The following is a 17,729-nucleotide window of genomic DNA, read 5'->3' as shown; positions in this document are numbered from 1 at the left end:
AGCCACTTATTCACAAAGCAATAACACCAAAAAGCCTTGCCTTTTGGTTTAACCTTTACCAGATCCTTTGGTTCTGATATGTCACTCACGAAAAGATGGCTGAGCAATTACTGTGTAATGTTGTGGCTTGTAGCATGCAGGATATTTGATATTTGACCCACAAACGGGTCGAGGCACACAGGTTGAGAACCACCGCTTCTAAAAGACGGGTACCTATTTAGTGTATTACAAAGTCATGTCGTGGAGAGTTGGTAGTTAGGGCAAGGATTTGTGTTCACAACCCCCGAGCTTGCTGTGATTCTGGGATTCAGGTTCTGCTCTATGATGGACAACTCAATGTTTTTATATTAGGAAATTTTTTTCTCCATCACTCATTTCATTTCAAATAGAATATTTTTTTTTCCAGCAGTGCTTGAGTTTCGAACCAGGGGTTCATTTTTGTTTGTTTTGATATTACTTAAGGGATACTTTTTAAAACTATCATTTAAAAAGAAGGCGAGACATTTTCAATGTCTTGTGACATTATACTTTGTAGCCTTTGTGTTGTGTTTAAAACCCTGAACTCTGCAGCATAGCCCTGACCGTTATAGCTCCTGTAGGACATCATCAAAAAGGGACTAGATAGACTGGAAGAGCCAAGGAACCAGGTCACCTGCTCTCTCCTACCAACAACAGGGAAGCTATGGTCATGGCATCCTAACAATATGGCTCCTTAAACAAGACCTGAATAACACTGGAGGGAGACATCTCAGGGGGTCTCCGCCCCTAGAAAAAGCACTACAAGTATCTAATGACTGCTGAGGGAAGGGAAAATAACCTCTCCCAGGGATGACCCTGCTAAGTTTTTAGTTGCCAGCCCTGAAATCATAGACTCACAAGGCACACTCAAGGGAGTTAACAAATTGTGTTTAGATATGTATGCACACATACATGTAATAACAAAAATTGAAAAGAGGCTATCGATTTGAGAGGCAGCGGGAAGGAGAATGGGAGAGGTTGGAAGGGACCAGGGAAAGGGGACATTAATGCAATTATATTTTATTTAAAACAAATTTTAATAAAAAGAGCTCAATCCGCAAAATCCAGAAGAAGCAGAAGAGCTGTTGATTTATGAAACTGCATCTTTGTGGACAGAGAATGACGTCATCCCTCAGGGGCTATTCCTTTTTCCATTTGAGGGAGGCAGCACCCAAGTGTGCTGCAGACCATTTGTGGTGCTGTCTTGGGTTGAGCAGGTTCAGACCTAGTAGCTGACATGAAGGAAAGGAAATCTCGGGTGGGAGGTCAAATTCTGAGGGGCAACCTCTAAATCTCGGGTAAAACCACTAATTTGATCAGTGTGGTACACTCTGGTGTTCATAGAAATGTCTTAGATCCAGATGCTGAACATCTGTGACAGGGTTACTAAAGAATGAAATACTTAAAACCCTTTCACGCGTGGGTACAATGAAGATACTGTGCTCCTACAAGGAGCATATCCTGAAGTAATGCAGCCTTCCCAAGGTTTATTGGAGTCTGCATTTGTATAAAAACCTGCTTTCCTCTGGGCAATCAGGGCCAGTATTTGGGAAGCAGGAGGTCTCAATTTTATTTTAAGTGTGTGGGTGTTTTGCCTGCACGTTTATCTGTGTGTCACTTATAATTCCTGGTGCCCTCAGAAGACAGAAGAGGGCATTGGAATCCCTGGAACTGGAGTTACAATTGTAAGCTGCCATATGGGTGCTGGGACCTGAATCTGGGTCCTCTGGAAGAGTAGTGTGTGCTCCTAGCCACTCTACATCATTCCAGCCTCTAAAGGAAGCTGGAAGCTTTAAAGAAGCCTCATTGATTGAGTCAGGGAGTTTTCTGTTTGTCAGTTAATAGTTGGTTACTTTTTAAAGCAAAAGTTGAGGTAGAAAAGGCTTCAAGGTTTAGCTCATACTGAAACAGGATCATGGAGGACAAGTCTGGGTAACAGTGCTTAAGACAATAACTCAGGGGGTCAGAGCAGGTGACCAAACTGAAGTGTAAACCAGACTGCATATTAGTAAAGCAGGCAGAAGCCTGGTCCTGATGACTCCATGCCTGGAGCGTGCTCTGGAGGTGGGCGGGTCTGGATCCCAAAAGCTACAGAATGACAATTGGCGTTTATCAAAATTAACTTAAACAGGGATGGGGGGGCTCCACCTTGAGGGTTCGTAGTGTGTAGTTTGTGCAAGTGGATGGGACTTGAGTCGGGGAATAAGTGCAAACAGGCCTGCACATGCCCGTGTTCACTCATGATAGCTAGTTCACGGTAACTGCCGCAAACATGAGAGGCGGGGACGCGTGCAGAGCTCCCGATGATGCCCATTGTGCTGGGGGATTTTCCTGACGTTCACAACTTTAGGAAGGTGGTGATACAAGATGGGGACACCTGTTAAGTGCACGGCTTCACAGAGCTCAGCATGTTTGATGTTGATACTCATGGGCACCCTTTGTCAGGAGACCTCGCTGGGTATTCAAGAACAACACCATTGACCATGGCTCTTGAAATCCCACTTTCTCTTGTCTGTTTCTTAAACAAAACTTCTAAGTGCAATATTTCAAGAATTCGTACCTGATCCTTATGTGGATATTCCATCAGGAGTCGTCTCATGTGAGTTCATGTTTGATTCTTTGTCACTAGCTCTAAGCTCCAAACACTGATAAATAATGGAGATAAATAATGCAGTTACTGACGATGATCGGCTTACTTACTTGATAGAAAAAGAAACAATTCATCAAAGCCTTCAAGCAATCTTCTTAACAGCCTCATTTCCACCGTCTTTCTTTAGGAAATTGTTTCACTAATATTTCATAAACATGTAGAATGTGACTGTGGGCATACTAAACATACATCATGTTATGCATAGATGCACACAGCACTCAGAAGAATGAACTCAGTGATAAAAATGCTGGACTGTTCTTGCTGTTGACCTCAGTAAACCAACATTGGAATGCTAAACATGTTGAGTTCAAAGCTGGTATTCCAGAACTTTCCATTACTTTGCACAGCTCTTGGCAATTGAAAGATGATTGCTGAACTTTAGTTTTTGCTGCTGTTGTTGTTTTGTTTTGCTTTGCTCTGTTTTTCAGATATGGCAGGCATCCTTCCCAACAGGTGCCTGTGGAGTAAGGCATAATGTTTCCTTTCCGATCTGAACACACCGAGGCAGAGCAAACAACGGGAGGGGGTCCAGGGAAAGCAGGAGTTAGTCACATCTTCCCATCAGTCAGCCAATCAATATACCTCAAGGATTCGTCTGTAGTCCTTGACTGTCTCTGTTACTCCATGGTTATTAGTTACCATTCAGTGCTAAGTGCATCAGGCCTTCCTACTCTGTCTTAGAGGATCCTGGGCCTTTGAAATAATCTTTGGGTTAAATGATTGGTCTGTAAGGTATTAACCCCTTCCCCCGTGTGTCCCTCTCTGTCCCCCTCTGTCCTGCTCTCTCCATCTCTCCCTATTTGTCTATCACTATCTCTCCCTCTCTCAATGTCTTTTCCTTTCGCTTTCTCCCTTTTAATCTCCTTGCTTTTTTTCTTTTTAGTTTTTTAAAATTATTTTAGCAATTTATTAACTTTTTAAAATAAACTGCTCTGTGTTTGGGTATGTTATTTTAGTTCTAAATATTCTTTTTTTCTATTTTTTTGTTCTCCTGTGCCGTATAGCTCTGTAGCTAGTGGTCACAGCTTTTATCTTTGCTTTGATAGATACCACTGCCTTGGGAGGACCTCGGTTGCTGCAAATATTGCAGGTTTTGTTCTGAGAATCATGATTTAAGAAACTTTTTTTGTGATGTGTTGGGTTTTATCATGATGAAAGAATGAGAAACAACCATAGAATGAAGTTACTCATGAATGCAGAAGCACAGCAAGGTTCCAGTGCACAGAGAGAGCTGGAGGGCTGGTGAGATGGCTCATAGGAAAAGTGTTTGCTGCAGAGGCATGAGAACTTGAGTTCACATCCTCTGCCAGGTATAAAGGTATGGCAGCATACTCCTGCGGCTCCAGCACTGGGGGAATGAGACAAGCAGGTGGATGCCTGGGGGCTTCTGCCTTCTGACTTAGCTACAATGGTAAGCTGGAAGGTCACTGAGAGAATTTATCTGAGAAAATAAAGTGGAGGGCAATGAATGAACCCAGCCAATGTCAACCACACCAAATAAGAGTGTGTGGATACATACACACACACTCACACTTATACCACACTCACAGAGAGAGAAGGGGGGAAAGGGAGAGGGATCTGTTCCTACAATCTAAGGAAGATTGTGCCAAAATGTGGAATTCTAATTTAGTATTAAAAATATCCTAAAATGCTGTGTTTTCAAGGCTTTGGGTTACTTTTATGCCTAACCAGTTCCACTGGAATAACAGACATACAGGTGCTTCTGAGATTAGTACTGATAGCATACTCAGTGGAAGGCAAATTTATATCAAGCCTATGGTAATAATGTCTTAGTATCTATTATTAAGGACATCTGTTTTGGGAAAGATGTTAATTTACATTCTAATGCTGGCATTTGTTGGTGGTATAGAAAACGACTGAGTTTTTTGAGCTCAGTTTCCTTAAATGTAAAATATATTTTTAAGAAAAGATTGTGTTCTTATCAAAATATTGTTAGATGAATGGATATAACCTATGTAACTATGTATCATAGTACGTATATTTATATGTATATTTAATGTGTAAGTTATTTACATGGAGTATGTTTTATGTATAGAGCACTTCCCTTTCTCTCTGCTATTTGCTGTTACTGTGAGACCGCCCTCTAAGAATATTGAAATTTGGCCAAGGACACAAGTGAGCTGCTGAGCCTCAAATCCAGCTCTTGCAGACTCAGCCCTGTTTTTTCTGTGTCACTTGTCACCCTGTATTACTGTCGGTTACCATGACATACCAGTGGGCTGTGGGCAGTCGTTCCTTTTAGCACCTCAAAGGGAGTTAGTTATCTAGAATGTTCTCCCCAAAGGCTCACTGTGTTACCTCTCTCAAAGCTGTGCTCATTTCGATTCATGCTGATTAGAATGAAGCTCCCTGTGAGCCTGGATTCTTAGCCTCTAAACCTGATTTCTGCTCTAAGTAAAACGTTACTGAGTGGCTATAAAAAGGGATCTCCATTGACTTTGTTAAATATAAATACGTGAAGTTGATCATTCTCTGGGGAGGGGTGTGCATTTGAGTCAGTCTCAGAATCACATGCAGGATTTTTGAGGCTGGATCTGAAAAGGGAAAGGAATGCTTGTTAGTGAAGTATGATGGGGCTTGATGATTTAGTTCTAGAGTCAGAAACCGTTCATGTCTAAGTCCTATCCAGGCCCGGATGGACAAGGTAGACATCATTATTATCATCATCATCATCCAGACTTTGAATAGTTCACTTTGTCGAGGGTATTTTTTTTACAAGAAATAATTTAAGTGTTTAAAATATGCTAAGTGTGCTCTTTAAGGAAATTCTCATTTTCCTTTAATGAAGTGTTGTAGGAAGGCTGCTTGTTTGTTCCCAGCTGCCCAGAACTGAAATAATCACACAGAAACTATATTAATTACAACACTGCTTGGCCTATTACCTTATGCATATTTCTAGCTCTCGTTTATCTTTTAAATTAACCCATTTCTATTATTTTATATTTTATCATGAGGCTTGTGCCCTACCAGCAAGGTTTCGGCTGGTGGTTTGTGTCTTTCCTTCAGATGTCTCCCTGACTCTGCCTTCTTCCTCCCAGCATTCAGTTTAGACTTCCCCACCTAGCTCTACTCTACCCTATCAAAGGTCAAAACAGCTTCTTTATTCATTGACCAATAAAAGCAACACATATACAGAAGGACTTCCCACATCAATGAAGTGCTATTTAGGTAACACAAGAAAGAGAGATTCACAGATAGGCCTGCACTGTCATTGACACAATGGCACTGCCGCTTACTATGACTTTTGTCTTTGGAAAGAAAGGAATGTTATTATCAATATAAATAGTCATGAATGTAGCAAAAAGTGAAATGCCACTCATTTAGTTTGTAATAGAACAAAAGAACTGAAGGAAGAGCTAGAAAAAGAGAGAGGGAGGGAGGAAAAGAAAATAGCTAATTTATTTAAAAGAGAAACAAACTAACCAAGTAATGTATTGTCTAAGAGTTGAAAATTAAAATTATACACATTTCTTACCACTATATTTACCAAAAACTGGTAAGTAGGTGGAGGTTACCATGCCAACTTATAGACTGTCTCTTGAGCTATTTCAGTTTTCAGAAACATAGAGTAAGGTCCTATCTTCAGGACTTTTGAAAGTTAGTTTAAGGACTGATGCTGTAGAGGTGTGGGACAGTTTTACTGATGGTTTCAAAAGCAGCAATTAGCTATAAGTGCTGGATGTAAACCTCATGGCTGTTTGTTTAGACTCTTTGCTCGGCCACGCGCATGTTTACTGCGCTCAAAAAGCAACCCAAGCTTGTTCAAATGACTTTTCTTTTACAGTATTATGATAACAAAGATATTTTTTTAACACACATACCTGGTAAATCTGCCTATTTAATGCTGTCTAGCATATGCTGTATTTGTTCAAATTCAACACTTAGGAAAATCCTTTACACTAAAAATGTAACAAGAATGGACGATGACCTCCTGGGTGCTGCTGCTTACTTGGCGATTTTTATTTGCTTTTGTTCTAGAACGCAGATCAACTTCACCGTGGCTATTGACTTTACAGCATCAAACGGTGAGTGCTACTCCTGTCCTCAGTAAGAACTGCTGCCGAGTAAGTGACAAATTTTTATTTTCATCGAAAATCCCAAAATTTTGTCTTTAACACTATGAGACAGTTTAGAGATGCAAAATGGAGAAGAAATATAACAAAAATATACAACAGACTAACTATATTTTGAACCATTTTACGATTTCTTCCCAAGGAATACTGATTTGAGATGTAGTTAAGCCATTTCTGAAGCATGTCTAATTAGAGATCCCATTCCGCCAGTACCTCCTTGTGTACTTAATTTGAAAGTGGGGTTCAGCCATAATTTTACTCACTTACTAACGTCTTGGCAGCTAGTTCATTAAGTAGGATTGCTATGTGACATTTTGGTACAGACATTAGTGATTCGTATAAAATATTTTAGGAAAGAAAAATAATGGAAATTTTATTTTATTTTGAGCCAAGTTTATTTGGAACGGAATGACCGTTTGAACTGGTTGCATTATATCCTAAGAACATGACCTCACTGTATCTCTTTCAGTTTTTATTTCATTTGTTACTATCTGTGTGTGTGTGTGTGTGTGTGTGTGTGTGTGTGTGTGTGTGTCTGTGTGTGTTTCTGGTGTGCATGCATGAGTATGAGGGGGCATATGTCACAGCTTGTGTTGACAAATTTCGGGGGCCAGTTCTATCGTTCTGTGGTTTCCGGGCTTAGGCACCAAGCCCTGCTAACCACCAAGTCATGTTGCAAGCCTTTATTATTTGCTTTTGACAAAAGTTGCCATGAGTTTTTCCCATGTAATACCCAAGTGACAACAGTTTCCTTAGAAAGATTCAACTTTATGAGGCAAGAAGGCAGTACAGCTTCATTAGAAGCTATGTTTGGAATTTTTCATTTCGTCTTCCTCCTGAACTTTTGGTACTGTGTGATATTCCCAGCTGATATCGAACAGTTGGAGTAGCAGCAGCAGCAGCAGCAGCAGCAACAGCAGCAGCAGCAGCAGCAGCAGCAAGCCACAGCACCCATGTTGTACAATAACAACAAAACTGAGGCTGCTGAGTGGGATCTGGAGTTGCTGAGATGTGTTGGAAGGTTTGGAGTGTGTTGCAAGGAGCTGCTTGTTTGTTCTTGGCCGCCCAGCTAGCTTAGGCCTGAAATAATCACACAGAAACCATATTAATTAAAACACTACCTGGACTCTTAGCTCCAGCTTCTTATTGACTAATTCTTACATCTTAATTTAACCCATCTCCATTAATCTGTGTATCACCACGTGGCAGTAGCTTACCGACAATGTTTTGCCATGACTTTCTCTGGCAGCTCCATGGCATCTCTCTGACCCTGCCTCCTCTCTCCCAGTGTTCACTTTAGTTTTCTCTACCTAGCTGTGTTCTTTTGCCCTATCACAGGCCAAAACAATTTTTTATTCATTAATCAATAAAAGCAACACATAGACAGAAGGACCTCCCAGCCTAGGAGTGTTGGGTACACTTTTGATTGACAGTTTCGTCAGTCTCCACTGTATTTATGAGGATGATGCCTATTGTAGGGTTACTGCTGCTGTGACGAAACACCATAACCAAAGCAAACTTGGGAGTAAAGGGCTTATTTGACTTAATCTTCCACATCACTGTTCATACTTGGAGGATGTCAGGACCAGCACACAAACAAGGCAGGAACCTAGAGACAGGAACTGGTGCAGAGGCCATGGGGGAGTGCTGCTTTCTGGCTTGTGCTGTGGGATAACCCTTCTAGATGCTGTGAATATGTGTTGCTCACATTGGTTAATAATAAAGGCTACTTTGGCCAATAGCAAGGCAGAATATAGCTAGGCAGGAAAACCAAACTAAATATAGGAAGAAAGACATGAAGGAGTTGAGGGAGACACAAGCCAGCTGCCCAAGAAACAAAATGCCAGTAGACCAGTAAAAGTCATGGCCACGTGGCCCTACATTGATTAATAGAAATGGGTTAATTTAAACGTAAGAGCTAGTTAGTAATAGGCCTGAGAGAGAAATGTTTGTTTACATATAGGTTTGCTCTTTGTGGGTTGCTCAGCCTACATTCGTACAGAATCCAGAATAACCAATCCAGGGATGGCACCACACACAAGGGCCTAAGGACCCCACATCAATCACTAATTAAGAAAATGCCCTACAGGCTTGCCTACAGCCGGATCTCATGGAGGCATTTTTGCAGTTGTATTCCTTCTTTTCAGATGACTCTAACTTGGGTCAAGATGTAGTTGTATTCCCTGTTTTCAGATGACTCTAACTTAGGTCAAGATGACATAAAAACAAGCCAGCACAATGCCCTAGTGCACGTTGAGGAGCCCCTGCTGATCTTCCCTTCCCAATTACCCATTGTGTCTACAGCTCTTGTGTGTTCTCTTTACATTTCTTACACTGGTCCACATTTCCCAAATCACCATCCAAAAAGCCGTTAAATTTGACCTGCTTCTTACACAGCTGCACAAACCTAGTTCTAGAAAACATTTTACTAATGAGACATATTGGCTTATGCCTTGAAGAGCTAGAACTATGCTTAATGAGGCCAAATTCTACCCGTTCACTTTTTTTCTGGGCGTTAAAATGTTTTCATTTGTATTATGTCTTGAGATGGTAATTCTTGTTTCATGTCTATGAAATATGACCCGTAATAAGTAACTCAGCCTAAGTCCAACTGGTTGAAATAACTTTTCATTGTTCTATTGATGAGTTTTAGGTTTACTAAGAGAATCAACTGTCTATTCAATAGAAAGACATAATGACTGAAACTCATCTAAGATTTTGACAATCTGGACAGTGTGTAACAAGAAACTGAATTAGCAATGAGAAAACTACCTTAGTTCTTAGTTCTAGGTGGCTTCATTCAAGAAATCTACCAAATATTTTAATTGCCAGACTTTAGGACAAACTGTTCTAAAAACCAAAGAGTAAAGGTTCTTTCTGTGAGGCCGTTAATAGTTTGATTCAAAGGTAAGGCCAAGACATCACAATGAGAAACTTAAAAATCAGCTTTCATGTACATGTGTATATAAAAATACTGGGTAAAATAACCCAGACCAACAGCATATAATGGTTTATCATCTGCTCATTCATTTTCTAACATCTGGTATTCATAGGACTACATTACATTACTTGATTTTTGAATATTAAGATTTTGAAAATGAATAATATCCCACATGACGCTGAGAAACCATTTCACAAAGTTCTGCATGTGCTTGTGGTGGATGCTTTCAAGGCCTTGTAGAGGGAAACTTATAAGCCCTACTCAACAGCGTGTTTAGGAATGAGAAGCAGGTTGGTTTCTCCTGAGATGGAAAACAAGACAAGAATGCTCTGATTATTTCCAGTCAACATTGCACCAGGTGTTGTTGCCATGCAAGGTAGATAAAAGAATTAAATATTGATACTGTAAATAAAAGTGAAATAAAACTACTTTTGAATACATCCTGTAATATGCAAAATTCTGAGAAATCTACTAAAATGCCTTACAACTAATCACAAGTTGAGCAAGGCTGCAGGAAAGAAGATCAAGGCCTCAATTCTTTTCTCTACCTTTGCAAGGAAAAATATTCACAAAGAAAAAAGAAGATTATTGTTGTTGTTCTTTTGCCGAACTACAGTTCCCAGCGTTCTCCTGGATATGGACATTTCCCAGAAGCCTTTGCATTCCCCGTTAAAAGCGAAGGTCTTTACGAGTTAGCTCTCTTCCCTCTTCCGTTTTCCTAGTGTATCGGCACACCTTCACCTGCCTGTTGCCCCTCCCCCATTAAAGTGCACCCACGTGGGACCGCCGCGTGTCTGTGTCTTTTCCTCGCGTAACCGTCTTGTCCTCTACCTTGCAGCCAGAAATTAATTAACAACAATTGTACCTACAGTAATTTTTTAAAAATGAAAAAGTTAGGATTGCGTTTAATACAAAACATATAAGCTGAAGACTGTGTTTTACAAACTAAAGACTATGTTCTTATAAGAATGTTTAAAAAATTACATAATAAAATTTAAAAGTTTTGTTTTGGATTATAAGAGCAAACATTGTTAAAATAACCATCTCCCTCCAAGTGATTGACAGAGTTGATACAATGTCAAAATCTGGTAGATTTATTTTAGAAAAGGAGAAATTCACTTAAAATTTATGTGTTGTTGCAAAGGATCAAGAAAAGCCAAAACAAATGAAAAAGAAAGATACCAAACTTTATTTTATGGGGAAAAAATAGCCTTTTTAGAAAGAGTGCTGGATCAAGTACTTAGCCACATGCACAAGGATGAAATTAAGACTTTTATCTCAGGTCATGTACAAAACTCCACTAATACAGAAATGCTTCAAAATGTTAAGCTGTAAAGAGTTCAGAACAAAAAATCAGAAAAGGCTTTGATGGCTGTGGTTGTGGCATCTGATTCTTAAATGTGACACCAAGGGCATTAGCAATGTAAAGAAAATAAAGTGAATGCTAGCAAAATTACATTTCATGTTTCAAATGACACCTATCAAAACAGAAGACAACTATTCCAAAGGTCCTGAGTTCAATTCCCAGCAACCACATGGTGGCTCACAACCATCTGTAATGAGGTCTGGTGCCCTCTTCTGGCCTGCAGGCATACACACAAACAGAATGTTGTATACATAATAAGTAAATAAATAAATATTTTTTTAAAAAACTTGTATGTGAATATTTTGAGAAGCATTGTAGCCAAAAGTCAAAATGTTTCAGAATGAACTCATTGTTAAGGCTTTTGAGATACGATGTCCGCTGTTCAATCTGTGGTAGATTCCTTGGTATTTTAACCATTACTGCTACTAATTAAGTTCAATGTCACCCACCAACTACCACTTCAATCTCTGTTGGCATTATCAAAGGCACAAAGGAGATTAAGACATGGTCACAGACTCAAGAAGTTGAGAGTTGATTTTTTTGTTGCCCGTTTTATAAAACAGAACAAAAGAAACACAAGGGCAGGGAAAAGAAAGACAAGAAGAGTCTAAAGAAATAAGAAGTGGTGTTTGCTGTGTGTGAGACATAACTAAAGGGAGAGAGTGAATTCAGGACACGGTGACAGCTTGAGACGTGCAGAAGGAAAAGAACCATTGGTGGAGACTGGCGATCTAGGTCTAAACAAAGATCCTGGGTAGGGATAGGCAGAGAATGATAATCTTAAGTATTTGAAACTGAAGTAAAGAAAGCCTACAGTATTGCTACCTGTGGCCCGACTGTTTATGTTTTGACCCATTTTCTGTCATCAGGAAATCCTGCCCAGCCTACTTCTCTCCACTACATGAACCCTTACCAACTGAATGCCTATGGCATGGCCCTGAAGGCTGTGGGAGAAATTGTTCAAGATTATGACAGTGATAAGATGTTCCCAGCTCTTGGTTTTGGTGCGAAGCTGCCTCCAGATGGAAGGATATCTCATGAGTTTGCTCTGGTAATGATACCATTTGATTTGTTGACAAAGAAGTAACATGTCAGGTATTTCAGTGTTGGGTTTCTGTTTCTACTGTACTGGTTTTGGTAGAGGTTCTTGGTGACCAGGCACTCATCTCAGCTTCATAATAGTTCACTTAGGAGAATGAACTTCATATCAAAAAGACAGCCTTTCAGTAAATCTGCCTAAAGAACCCCCATTTATACACAGTAGGTCTATTCTGGGTATCGGCCTTTGTATAATATATATCCCTAAAGTTAGGAGATGTAAAATAATGCAGATAGATGTGTCATACTCGTAATCCTAATGGGTCATAAAGGAGGCCACAAATATAACTGGATAAGTGCATTTGTTTGTTTTAAATATCAGGCTTCAGCTAGGACATTTTTAATGGTTGGAGAATAATTTTACTAAGGCAGTATTTCAGAGCCTCCCTCTGGACACTGGTTCAGTTTCTCAGGTCTGTATCATGTGTTTTGCGTAGTATGCACACTATGGTAGCTTCCCTGCCTCTGTTCATTATCTAATGCCCAGGACGAGATGGCTGGAGTCGCTGAAGTGTCCTCTTAGACACAGGTTCTAATTGACTCTGTCCTGGTCTGGTAGACTCATGGTCTTTAGAGTCTCCACCCGGAGTCACTTTTCTTAGACGTTCTGAAGTCTGAGACAGAAATTCCAGATCCATTAGATCGCAGGCTTAGAACTTCTGAACTGTGACATCATTTTTTACTATGTGAGTTACTAGGACCAGCACAGGTTTCAAGGTAGAAAAATGAATTTTGACTTCTCGGTGGAAAGACTATCAAGGAATATTTGACTATCTTTAACTGACCATCCTTCATTTCGCCTGATAAAAAGAATGATTTATTAAACTAAAAGAAATTAGTAATTTACCATGAAAACATCCCGTCTCCTTTTGTGTGTTGTTACTCATTTCTCTTCCCCCTCATTCATGACTTCTTGGCTCTCCCATCTTTACATTTATTTCATGTAATCAAATCATTACATGATTATCAAATCATTCATGACATGTTAGGGATGGATATAAAAATTGCACCTAAATAAGATCTTTAAAAATGTAGTTTTTTCATAGAGAGACAGCTGTTATCTGGATGTATCTCGTCTAAAGTTCTGGTGTCGCCAGCAATAACAGAACTAAAAAGTAAACTAAGAGGTGACTAAGATGCATATGTCATGACTCAGTGGGTCACATGTATTCTGTACAAGCATGAGGATCAGATTTCAGGTCTCTACCATCCACATAAAAGGCTGGGTATAAGGGTGTATGTCCATGACTTCAGTGCTGGGAAAGCAAAGAGGTGAGGCCTCCCAAGATCTGCTGCCAGGTCTAGCTGGATTGGTGCACTCCAGCTTCGAGGGAGGAGGGAACTTGTTCAAAAACTAAGGTGGAAAGTGACTGACAAACCCCTGCTGCCAACCTCTGGACTTTGCACCCAGCACATACACATGCACACACACACACACACACACACACACACACACACACACACACACACACGAGGTGATTGGGTCAGGAAGAAGACATGGGAATAAAACCTTTTTAGAGGAGAATTCATGCAGAATTTACTTTCTTGTCCTTTCACCTTCCCCCATATGAGAAGCCAGCAGTCCTCCAACCGGGAGCAAGCATCTATCCTGCCCTTTGATCATAGACTTTCTAATCTCCAGAGCCTTGAAAATTCATTTCTATGGACTAGAAATGACACCACCCAAGTATGCTATTGTGCAGCACTGAACCAAAAGATCATGTCTTCTCAACCAATGAGGCATCATCTTCCAACTGATGATGGAAGCCATTATGCCAAAGACGGTGGTGCTGTCTCATCCTTAGGGCTGCTTTTCCATAGCTCCAGTTTCCTTGGGTAGGAAGACAGACCAAGTCTGAGTGTCAGACAGAACATTTGCATTACTAGAATCAAAACTGATCATTTATGCTCATCATCTTATATAATGTCCAAAAAAAATCCATGTATGGTAGATACAACACGACAGACACATTCACTGTACTGCGTATACTAGGTGTCATGAGAATATCTCCCGGTGCTGTGTGACAATTCAGTCCAAAGACAGAACTAAACCCCAATCTTCCATTTTCTCAATACCTCTGCTCTTAACCATTATTAAACTATAGCTCATAAGAGCAGCCCATAAATCTCTCTAAGTATGTGCTTTCTCAAAACACATACATACTCACATGAGCTTGTGTGTGCACACACATACATGGATGTTAAATACACATATATACACATGAGTATACATACATGTACACATATACGTGGGTACATGTGTAGAAACGTGTGTACATGCACATATATGCACACATGTAAACTCACATATGCCTAAATGCACAGTCCATGTATGTATGTGCACATGCACATATATATATCACAGAGAAACTTTTATATGAACAGTTTTAATCTTTTTTCACATATTTTGATGAGAATTTGGGCATTGCTGTTTCTTTATTTATTCTTGTTTGTCCATTCCATCATACACACAATCTTAGGAAATGATGCTGTGGGCAGGAGATTATTGTTTCTTTCCACAAAATAGCCCACACATTGTACTCCTAAGTCAGATAAAAGAGAGTATCTGTTGGGAATTTCATGCCTCTCAGAGAATTAAAACCTTCCAAACTTAAAAAGCCATGAAAACCACTTGTGCAAACCTCAGGAGGGTTTGGATCTATTTTCAAGTCCCCAGAAGGAATTATTGTGGTTAACCAATGAGGTTAGTAATTTCTTTCTGCATAGTTCTCACTATACATAAATTTTGCCCATCTCCTTTTCTGCTTTTTCTCTATTCTCATTCACTCTTGTAGTCAAATTCATAAAACTGCCTACTGATAAGAATGAACTATTTATTACTTAACCTGTAAGATCTTCTTGAAACCCAATTCAGAACTGCTAAGAAAGCTGTCAGAGCCTGTGAAATCTGTGGAAAATATTCCTGTGCTGTTAAGGAAACAGGATTAGATTGATTCTGATGGTAATAAACCAAATTTAGTATTGCCTAGCGATTATATTCTGTTTTCAGAGTACTTTGTTTTCCTGACTAATATAAATACTACTCTGAGATAATGCTGGCATACATACAGTGACATTCTAATTGGTGTTAAAAGACAAAATTTGCTTTCCTGCATAATTAGTTGAAGGAATTACTTTTAAAAACCTTTTTGATAACCTAATACAACTTTGTCATTAAAAGAAACGTCTAATTTTGGTAATATAAAATATTTTAAATAATCTGATCTAATATAGACAAGATATTCTTAAAGAGATAAGACTTCACATTAAAAAGCATTCTTATCATCCCTGGCTGTGAGGAAATCTTAGTGCCACTTCTTACGGCAGGAGGACTAATTGAGAGACCAGGCTTTCAGCAGTCCATGGCGATAAGCAGAGCAGACAGTGCCTGTCTTTCCACTGCCAAGAGGGAAGACAGTGACCTCATAATTTCACTTCCAGAGGAGGCGGGGAAGGAGCTCCATAGAAATACAGCCCCCAGTGAAAATGTTCAAATGCTCATCATAAAAGTAGTTTATGACTATCCTACTTTGTGACTGTTCCCTAAGGTTGTTATATTTTTTTCTATGTCTAAAATCATTAATGAACTTGAGTTTTAATTAGCTTGCACCTTTTAAGGGAAAAGACTATCATAAAATCTTATTTAAAAGAAGATGAAATAGGTCAGCTCTGCACTGGAATGATGGCAGAGTTAGAAAGGTGTTTGCTGTGAAAGCATGAAAACCTGAGTTCAAATCCCTAGGTCCCATGTGAAGACCTGAGTTCAAATCTCTAGGTCCTACATGAAGACCTGAGTTCAAATCCTTAGGTCCCACGTGAAGGCCTGAGTTCACATCCCTAGGTCCCATGTGAAGACCTAAGTTCAAATCCCTAGCTTGCACGTAAAAACATCAGTAGAAATCTGGACATGGTGGTACTGCCACAACCCCAGCATTCTGTGAGTGGAGACAGGAGGTTTCCTGAGACATTACAGCAAGCCAGGCTAGCAAAAATGATGATCTCCAGGTTCATCTCAAGACCCTGTCTCTGCATATATATGGAACCTTATAAAATAGTAGGTTTTCATATGACTTTTTCAAACATCATTAATGTAAGTTTTTCTTCCTCCCGTCTCTTTGGTCCTACTCTCCTCCGTCCCTCCACGTGTATTCATCTTCCTTCCATTATTCTCCTTCCCCAATGAAACCTCTTGTGTTTCATCCTTACTTCCTTAAGATTAGCCCCCACCAATGACCCTATTCTTTCTAAACTCTTCTGGTATCTATAGACACATCAAGCTAAATACCTATAATTACCTGGCAGGGGGAATACCATGATCACAAAGGTACTTTTTCCCAGGGTGAGGCTTATCCATTGCACTCTGGATGTGTGCTAACCGCTGTGGTTTCTACAAACATGAGAAACTCAACTGCATAATTGGTGGTAGTGTCCAACTGTGTTTGTTCTCTCCCTTATAAGAGACATACACAAAAATCTAAAGAGTCAACACCAGAATCCCCCTATTAGAGAGCGTTTGTTTTCCAGGTGGCATTTTCTGCTGGTTTGTTTTGTTTGTTTTTGGTTTTGTATTAGTTACTCTTCTGTTTCTATGCTAAGGCACCAGGACCAAGGCACCTGAGAGAATGAAAGGCTCTCTGGGGGCTTGCAGTACTGGAGAGATAGGGGCTCATCACTGTCATGATGAGGAAGCATGACAGTAGGCAGCTCACATTTTAAACTGTAAGCAGGAAGTCAGTGAGATAGAAAACTGGGGAAAAACAAGGCTTTTAAATGTCAAACCCTACTCCAGTGACATACTTCCATCAGCAAGGCCACACCTCCTAAGCCTACCCAGACAGCACTAACTGTGGACCAAGAATTCAAATCTGAGTCTACATGGGTGAGATTTTCATTCAAACCATCACAGTTTAAAAGCATTGTATGAGTGTTAGTTAATGAAAATATCTGAAGAAAATATAAAACTGAAAGGGAAGAGTTCAGTATAAATCCCTTGTTTATTATGAACAAGATTGAAGGTGTTGATCCCTCTTGCTTAGTTCCTAAGATCCCCAGCTTTGCAAAGCATCAGCTGTGTCCTAAGTGGTGACAGGGAAGGATGAAAGGACCCAGTTCTGAAGTCAGAATTCCTAGAGTCGCAGTTCCTGTCTCTGCGTTGTGTGACCTTGGATGAGCTAACAACTCAGTGTTTCCATTTCTTTATGTGTTAGCTCTAACAACACTTTACTGAGCATTTTAGCTACTCACAATTACATGCCTGAACAAAACTTGCTACCTAGACTTCACCAAACCTCAGCCGTAAATGATCAGTTATTGTGATTATTTGGGGGATAAATATGCTCGCTGGAATTATTGCTGCTTAAATATAGTTGTGGTTATTATTTCTTTAAATATGTCTACAATCTTTGCATGCCCCACTTCCAGAGACAGAGCCTAATTGTCCTTAGTTGGTGAAGGCGGCTCTTTGTAGCCCAGTCTTAACAGATAGGGTACAGGAGACACAATGGTGAGAAATGGCTGAAGGTCTCACATGAAGCTGCTGCAGTTTTATCCTGCTCTCTGACT

The 17,729-nt window shown here is 39.9% G+C and overlaps 1 protein-coding gene and 1 non-coding gene across 2 annotated transcripts in view; both read left to right on the top strand.

Annotated features, from left to right (window-relative positions):
* The window catches only part of Cpne8 (copine 8), a 183,722-nt gene that overhangs the window by 142,915 nt on the left and 23,078 nt on the right, over nt 1-17,729 (top strand). The window contains exons 14-15 of the mRNA XM_075960372.1: nt 6,668-6,714; nt 11,939-12,120. Of these exons, the coding sequence (XP_075816487.1) occupies nt 6,668-6,714; nt 11,939-12,120 (229 nt within the window). The remainder of the gene's footprint in view (nt 1-6,667; nt 6,715-11,938; nt 12,121-17,729) is intronic.
* On the top strand, nt 16,455-16,616 carry LOC142845337 (U1 spliceosomal RNA). Its single transcript, XR_012909896.1, has one exon. It is a non-coding gene; the product is annotated as a U1 spliceosomal RNA (small nuclear RNA).

Source organism: Microtus pennsylvanicus, chromosome 2 (genome assembly GCF_037038515.1).
Source record: "Microtus pennsylvanicus isolate mMicPen1 chromosome 2, mMicPen1.hap1, whole genome shotgun sequence".
NCBI lineage: Eukaryota > Metazoa > Chordata > Mammalia > Rodentia > Cricetidae > Microtus > Microtus pennsylvanicus.
Note: the sequence above shows the minus strand (reverse complement) of the source record. Positions and strands in the feature narration are given on the sequence as shown.